General features: G+C 26.1%; 1 protein-coding gene across 1 annotated transcript in view; it reads left to right on the top strand.

The window, feature by feature from the left end:
- The window catches only part of LOC117174289 (RNA exonuclease 1 homolog), a 28,012-nt gene extending 19,148 nt beyond the window's left edge, over window positions 1-8,864 (top strand). Inside the window, exons 7-8 of the mRNA XM_033363245.1 lie at window positions 7,975-8,234; window positions 8,315-8,864. Of these exons, the coding sequence (XP_033219136.1) occupies window positions 7,975-8,234; window positions 8,315-8,400 (346 nt within the window). The 3' untranslated portion in view covers window positions 8,401-8,864. The remainder of the gene's footprint in view (window positions 1-7,974; window positions 8,235-8,314) is intronic.
- The last annotated feature ends 244 nt before the right edge of the window (window positions 8,865-9,108 follow it).

Genomic DNA, 9,108 nt, shown 5'->3' with positions numbered 1-9,108 from the left:
GTGCTTAATAAGCTAATCCCTCTGTAATTATTGCACTCGCTTTTATCTCCCTTTCTCTTGTATATTGGTACGATAATCGCTTCTTTCCAATCGTCTGGGACTAATGAAACCTAAATGAATCTAATACTATAATATTAATAATATCAATCCTTTAAAATAGAAATATTTGCAAACCAAATTATTTGAAGTATTCAAAATTTAATATTTGAAATATTTAAAACTAGAATTTTCAAAAATTTTAAATCACACTTATTTATAAATTAAAAATTGTTATATTGCAAGAAACTTAAAAAGATTGAATTAGTTTTTCTACTAAAAATTTACTGAGTTACCTATAATTTATTTAGTCTGCGTTTCAAAATATTGACGCCATCTTACCTTCTATAATGTTTCCAATCGTTTTCAATTGGGCATTCCTTATTCTGAGTTAGGGGTTAAGTTTTCACTGCAGCATTTTGATTTTGCAATTTATTATTCACATGCGGCTTTTTATTCAGTCAAACAAATTTCAAGAATATGAATTTAAAAAGAAGTAAATAAATCTTTTACAATAATATACCGGCTAAATCAAACTACCTACTTGATAATCATACTACATCACTGTCACATCGTTATACGGTATGATTTTTACATGCTGTTAATCCATATACTTTTAACTCTTTATTCGGTAAACCGCCTAAAAATTATATTTTTTTGTATTCAAAACTTTTGTTAAATTACTAAAAACTTAATATCTAACCAATAAACACGTGCGCGTCATTTGTGTTACAAACGAAAACTATAGAGGGCGTATTGCAGGCAAGTGTATTTACTTAATTCAATCCGATTGGGAACGATTGACACAATTAGCAACAATTTAAACCGATTCAACTTTTGATTACTCTTAATCGTTATTAATCGTGTCCAATCGATTATTTCTAGGAGGGTTGTCATGTAGAGCTGTTACAAACTCTTAAAAATATATGAAGAAAATGGTTTATTCATATAATTATTGTGAAAATTACACAGTAGATTTTTCTAATAGTGTTTTTCTGTTGCTTTTTTTATCAAATCATTTCCATTAATAATTAAGCCGATGTTTATCACTCCCGTGTGAAAATCAGGTTATAAAAGTGAACTCAGAGAACACCCGAAGACCCCGAATAAAAGAGAAGCTTTTTAATAATTATGAAAGATCTGAGGAGAAATGGTTTCGGTTTTATTTTAAAAGAATAATTTTAACATTTTGAATTATTTTCAACAAAATTTTAAAAACTGAAAGATTTTAAAGCAAAATTTTACATTTTTGCCATATTACATAATTTTAAAATAAATTTGAGTAATTTTAAGAGATATTCAAAAGTTTTGAAGCGATTCAAAAATAGTTAAAACTTATAAAGATTTTTTAAGAATTTTGTAAAGTTTCACGAAAATGAAAGACATTTTTTTCAGGTTCCTAAGAAAAATTAAAATAACTTTTTATTTCGAAAAACTGATTTGAAGAGATTGTTTAAAAAGATTTTAGAAGATTTCAAAAATAGCCCAAGAAGAATCGGAAAGATTTTAAGTCAATTTTTTTAATTTTGCAGAATAAATTAAAAAATACAGGAAAAATTTGAATCATTTTTAGCCATTAGAAGGTTTAAAAGGTGTGTCAAGATTTAAAAAAAATAATTTTTCTTATATTCGTGTGAAAATTTTAAATAATTTTTTATTTTGAAAAATAAACTTTAAAAGAAATTTGAAAAAGATTTTTAAACAAAAAAAGTACTCCTAAAATTTTTTTAAATAGTTTAGAAGATTTTATAGCAAAATTTTTGAATTTGGGAAGGTTGCAAAATAAAAACGAAGATAATCGGGTAAATTCAAGAAATATTTAGTAGAATTTAAAAAAATTTCGAAAGTTTTCAAGAGAATAAACAAATTTTCTTAAAATTGCTGGTGAAATTTAGAAGATTGTAAAGTCATTTTTAAAAATTTGGAATGATATTTGAAAATTTTGAGAGAAATTCGTGTCAGTTAAAAATATTTATAGAATTTAAGACGTTTTAAGTAGATTACGAATATTTGAAAACTCGGAAGCATTTTCGAAATTTTATCAAATATTTCTTGATTCCTTTCCAACTTCTAAAAGTTCTGAACATCTTTTAAAAGGACTCGAATTCTTCATAATATTTTGTAAAATCCTATATTATAAAAAAATGTCTTTGAAATCTTCTAGATTCTTTTTTGACAAGCCTGAAATATTTAAAATTCTTTTAATTTTCTCAAGAATCTTATAAAAATTATATTTACAGAAATTTAAAAACAAAGTGACAATACTTATTTTCTTGTTTTCTTTTTGATTAATTTGAGTTTTTGAAAAAATATTCGTTAATGGTCTTTCTTTAAGAGTGACATACAAATGTTAAAATATTTTAGCTTATTTACAAAGTCTAATTGATTAAAAAAATATCACATCGTTTGTTATTTCATTGCAATAGAAAACAATATTTTAGGATTTATCATATCCCTTATTTGTCATCTATGGATATAATAATTATATTTATTATATAGTAGCATTATATTTTAAAACGGGAATATAAAAAAAATTTGTTCTTTATCACTATATTTAAAAGTGTTTGAATATCCGGGACTAACACAAAATAACGAAAAAATGAACAACAAAATCATTAATGAGCAGGACAAAAAATTGCCGAATTATAAAATAAATGAATTGTTAAATTCCCATAAATATTTCTATTGTTGAAATTTAAGTTTGCCGAAATTTAAAATTTGTCGAAAATAATTAATAAATTATTTATTAATGATTAAATAAATTGTTTGCCTTATTTATAATTCTATTAATATCTCATAAATTAATAATCAATTAAATATGTTCAGCATTTATAAATTTCGAGTATTGAAATATTTGTGGGAATTTAATAATTCGTTTATTTTACAAGTCGGTCTTGAAGCCGTGAATTTCAGTTTCGGATATTTTTAAATTCGGGATTTTATTTTTTGTAAATTAAAAATCTTATCGTTATTCGAAATTTGGAAAATTTTATAACTTGATAATAATATGTGTATTTTCGTCATTTTTTTCATTCATTTGTGTATTCTTTATTTATTTTTAAATTATTTTTTATAAGTTCTGAATATTCATGCAATTTGTTTGTTTGTTTAAATTAAGTCAATTATGCCGCTTTTTCCTATATTAAAGAAAATAATACGTAAGTGCACAAGTCTCATTTACTACCTGATTCTACACTATGAAGAAAAAATGATTTTACAGAGTTTTTCATATTTATTTTTTAATGGTTATGCATTTTCCCTGTGGTACTGCATGGTTTTGTAGAACAAAGTTGCTACTAGCACCGCCGCATGGTCGTTTTCAACTCTCGTGACACATGTTTTGAAATTGGGCAGAGTGGAAACACCCACCTGTTACAAATGAATCCAAATTTATTTTAAGTCCACTTTTATGTCAAGGTAATTTAACTGAAGCTTATAAATGTTTCGTTAGTTCAAATTTTGGCCGCATTGAAAAATATATGGCGTATTGCAGCGCAGCGAATCCCATAGCATCCGGGCCAGTGAACTAATCCGACAGTTGGCGCACAGATCAGGGTGGCTGACATTTGTATTTCAATATCTGGGAGAAAAGCAGAAAATAATAAAAAAAGTTTTTATCGGAATAATTTTTGTTAGTAATAATAAGCGTAACAGCATTCTAAAAGTTAAAATTTAATGTTTTATCATAATTTATTTTGTTTTTTTATCAAATAATTGTTAGAAGTTAAAAGTTTAGAATTGTTCTAAAATATATGGAATTGTTATTTCTATAAAATTTTGGTAAAAATTATGAATAATTTAAATATGTAAATCCTCAGTAATGAATATTTATTTATAATAGTTATAGAATATTTATAATAGTTTTTCCAGGTTTACAAAAAAAGTTTCGAACTCTTGAAGCTAAAATTTCTTTCATTTGAAATTGTAAAAACTGAACTGCAAATTGAAACACGTGCAGTGGAACTCTTTTGAATTTTAAACTATCAAAATTGAAGCCGAAACATTTTTCAAATTAAGAGCTCAATAAATATTTCTTAAACTTTTATCAATTGTACAATTCAAAGATTTAAATAAATAAGAAAATATCTGCATCTTCTTGAAACCTCTTAAAAACTTTAAGGAGCTTACCAATTTTATTTCACAATGTTGAAAAATCTACATTCTGTTTTAAACTTGTTGGAATATTCTCAAATTTCAAATTGTTTTTTAATTGTTTTTTTTCTAATTTGAAACATTTTTTCTAGCACTTTTATTAAATCCATGAAAATTTTTAAAAAATATACTTAAAATGACCCAAATTCTTTTTTCTTTGACTTTATGTATAATTGGTTATTTAATGCGACTAATCGATTTTTTCCGTTTTTCTCAGAAGTTTGCTATACTTAGTTGAAATTTTAGTATCAATAAAGTTTTAAAAATGAAAATTAGGAACTATGGAAAATCGTAATGTTTTAATTCAGAACATTAAATATTGAATAATTTTTTAGTAAAGTATTATTATATTTAGAAAATTTGTAATTAATAGCGTTTGAAATTGAACAGTTTTTAATTTCGTGAATCAGTATTCGAAAACTTGATTTTTTAAAATTCCAAGCCTTATTATTTGGTATATTTAATTCTAAAATGTTTTAAATAATTTGTTTGAAAATTCAATTATAGAGTTCACACTCTCCCCTGTTCCCCCCTTTTAATAAGAATTGATCTTTTTCCCTTTTATTCAAAAAACTCTTTTTTTTAGTTCTTCACATAAATGCGAACTAAATTAATCGAACCCAATAAGGAAAACTAACTATTTTTGATTAAAAGTTCATTCTTTTTGTTTAAAAATTCGACTATTTGGTTGAAAATTGAATTATTTGGTTGAAAATTTCACTATTTTGTTGAACGAAAATGACCGTTTGTCAAAAATTCAACTTTTCAGGTTGATAATTCAACTTTCTTAAAAAAGAAATAAATCTTTTCGGCTGGAAAATTCAACTTTGTGATTGAAGTTTAATCTTTTTTGTTTGAAAATGCGACCATTTGGTTGAAAATTCATCTTTGTAGGTTGAAAACAATGTATTTGTTAAAAACTCAACTTTTCAAGCTGATAATTCAACTTCCTCTATAAAGTTTACTCCTTGGTTTTAAAATTGAACTATTTGATTGAAAGTGGAATGTTTTTTGGTTAAGGTTTAATCTCTTTTATTTTAAAACTCGACCACTTGGTTGAAAAATCATTTTTGTTTTCGCAGGGTGATATTTTTTGTTGAAAATTCAAATTTTCAGGCTGATAATATTCAACTGTCTTCTAAAAAATTTGCCATTTGGCTTGAAGATATAACTATTCAGCTGAAAATGCAACTGTTTTTGGTTGAGGTTTATCTCTTTTATTTGAAAATTCGACCATTTGTAGAAAATTCACCTTTCTTCGTTAAAAATAATTTTGTTGTTAAATTCCAACTATTTGGTTCAAGTTTACTCTGTTTTGTTTGGAAATTCAATCATTCGGATGAAAATGTTTTTTTTTTTTGGTTAAAAATTTAATTATTTGGCTAAAAGTTCAATTACATTGTTAAAAATTCATCTCTTTTGCTTAAACGTTCGCAACTATTTGTTAATAAATGCAATTATATTTGATTGAAAAATGATATTTCGTGTTTGAAAGTCAACTGTCAAACTGTCAAAAATCGACCATTCTACTTTATAACTTGATAACTCAATTCTTTTGTTCAAGTTCGTCTTCGTGTTGAAAATTCGTCTCTTTTGGTGGGAAATTTGACTACTTGGTAGTTAAATTTCCCTTTTTCCCTATTTTGAGAGAATTTTGGACCGTAAAGTTTGAATAATTAACAAATAAATTCATATTCGAATTATACGGTTTAATTTTTAAAGCCTTCGTTGTTGAGTAATTTCATGTTTAAAATGTTGGAAATAAATTTGTCGAAAGTTTAAAATTAATGTAAATTATTATAAATTTCTCTCATTTGGAAATAATCCAAGTTTACAAGCTTAACAGTTCAGAAAGGAATATTTTAAACACAAATTCAGAATTTTTCAAGCTGAATGACTATTATTAAAAAATGGTTTCAACTTCAAAGTTAATTGTGAATGTAAAAAAAATATTTGAAACTCAATTAAAATTATATACTCGATATTCCTAATCAGATCAAATTATTATTTCAGTCATTGAGTGTCTGATACTGCTTTTTAAAAACCACCTTTAAAATTTTGATGTGCCTTTTTGAAAATTCCATGCGACTTTCTTTGTAAATTTATACAAAGATCTTTTGAAATATTTGGAAAGTTTGTAATCTTTTTAAATCTTTAAATTACATCAGGGTAAACGTACGAGTATTCAGGCAAATAGCGTTGCCCTCATATTTAAATCGTTGTAGACACTTATTTTAACTTTTTTCTATCAAAGATTCACATTTTCGGACTGTTTATTTATTTATAAAGTTATTTTAGCTATTTACTTTCAAATAAAAATGCCATTTTATAAGAAAACAAAGGTCTTCTGCAAAAATTTAATAAAACACCGGTGGTCGGACAGCATATGTTCCAATAGTCGGACAGTATTTTCATGTTTCACAAATTTCTATTTAAAGAAAATAGGCCTAATAATAACTATTTTAAAATAATAAATGTAAAAATGAAATTGAACAAAAATGCAATATTGTATTTGAAATAGTGTAAATAATGTTGTTTCAATTCATAATAATAAATTCAGTTGTTTTTCCCCATCTTGCCAGGTTTGACAACAAATTATAATATTTGTGAAAATGTTGAGATTGTTGCGAAATCATTGAAATCTTTGTGCAACCTTTGAGATGTATCGAAGATTTTTATTAAATAATTTAAGTCTTTGTGAAATCTTTGAAATCTATCCAAAATCTTTGCGAAATATTTGAAATCCTTGTGAAATCTTTGAAATATTCGAGAAATCATTGAAGTTTTTGTGAAATCTTTGTGAATTTTTCGTGAAATCTTTAGAAATCTGCGAAATAATAAAAATATTTTTTATATATTGGGTAATATTTGTGAAATTATTGAAATCTTCGTCAAATCTTTGGGAAATAATTAAAGTCTTTGTAGAATCTTTTAAATCCCTCCCAAATCTTCGTGAAATATATGAAAACTGTTCAATATTTGAGAAGTCATCATTGAAATTTGTGTAATATCTTTCGGAAATCTTTAGAAATCTGCTAAATATTACAAATATTTGGTAATATTTGTGAATATATTGAAATATTTTTGAAATCTTTGGGAAATAATTAAAGTATTTGTAAAATCTTTTAAATCTATCCGAAATATTTGAAAACTGTTCAATATTTGAGAAGTCATCATTGCAATTTGTGTAATATCTTTCTCAAATCTTTCTGAAATCTTTAGAAATCTGTGAAATATTAAAGATATTTTTGAAATAGTTGGTAATATTTGTGAAACTATTGAAATCTTTTGGAAATCATTGAGGTCCTTGTAAAATCTTTTAAGTCTATCCGAAGTATTTGCGATATATTTGAAAACTGTGAAAACTTTGAGCAATCATTTAAATTTTTGTGAAATCGTCAATTCTTTCTGAAATCTTTAAAAATCTTCGAAATATTTTTTAAATATTTGGTAATATTTGTGAAATTATTGAAATATTTAGCAATATTAATTTTATGCCTGTATTTATTATTATTTATGATTTACTATTAATTGTTTATTTATTATTATACTATGTACAAAGTGTGTTATTCAATATTATAAGTTTATTCTCCTGCCCCTACCTGGAGAAAAAAGGTTCCGTCGCTTCTATTGCAGTTTATTACACTGTTCTAATAATATTAAATGTACCCCATAATGTAAGCAATTCTGTACATGACAACGACCGCTGCCACAAGCTTGTTGTTGCAATTAAAATGTTTAAAATAAATTAACTAAATTATTTGAAATTGGCTACTTTTTTTCCAGATTTTCAGGAATAACTGAGGAAAGTATGGTTGAGGTTACAACTAGTCTTCGTGACGTTCAAGCCACGCTACTCACGATGTTTTCCTCAAAAACAATTCTGATCGGGCATAGTTTAGAAAGTGACTTTAAAGCATTAAAGCTTATACACGACACTGTCGTAGATACCAGTGTGATGTTTCCTCATCGAAACGGTTATCCACAGAAAAGAGCTCTCAGGAATCTGTGTTCGGAATATCTCCGAAAAATAATACAAAACGACGGTAATTAGAAAATGGAATACGAAAATTGAATTGAAATTGAATTGAAGTAAGTTATCGAATTAATTTAATTTTCATTTTAGTGGGTGGCCACGACAGCAATGAGGACGCGGTTGCATGTATGGAATTGGTATTGTGGAAAGTGAAGGAAGAGGCGAAGCTGCTGTAATTTATTATAGATGTTTAGAAGGTATGATTGACAAATTTCGATTTGATACGCCTGAAAAGTGAAGGCATTGACTCATTATATCAGAAATGTCTGGTGACTGTTTCTCTTTTCCTGGATAAATAGTATTAGGCTATTCTACTGCCGAATGTATTATAGCTTTGATGTATAAATATGTAATATAAGCAACTTACCTTCGTACAATCGTCTTTTTGAAAATAAACTTGAGAAAGTTGTAATGACTGTACATTTCGCGCAGCTCGTTGATGATTTTTTCCGAGTGGACTATTCGTGTTATACACAAAAAAAAAAATCGAGGTCCGACAGCTGTTTTAGAACGCCTTTTTGCAAGAAGGTCCGAGATGTAATATAACATCGTTATTTGTCCTGATACTTCGATTAATATTTTTGTACTTCGTTACCTATTTATATACTTTACAAGCATTAAAACCGCCAGATAAGTTAAATATCGCCTTCTCCTTAACCCAGACTTTATTACATTCTCATCATAAAAGGTATTTGTTTTTTTGTGAAAAACAAATCGTGGATTTATTTAAATCTCCAAATTTTGTGACGCCCTGAATCCGAAAAACTGATTTTACGATGGTGTCTTTCTGGCTTCGTTTCTGGGACCAAATGGAAAGATGGAGTTCGTTCACCAGCTATTTTGGATAAAAATTCAAAATGTTAGAGCGACTTTTTACTATAAAA

This window comes from Belonocnema kinseyi, chromosome 6, assembly GCF_010883055.1.
Source record: "Belonocnema kinseyi isolate 2016_QV_RU_SX_M_011 chromosome 6, B_treatae_v1, whole genome shotgun sequence".
NCBI lineage: Eukaryota > Metazoa > Arthropoda > Insecta > Hymenoptera > Cynipidae > Belonocnema > Belonocnema kinseyi.
Note: the sequence above shows the minus strand (reverse complement) of the source record. Positions and strands in the feature narration are given on the sequence as shown.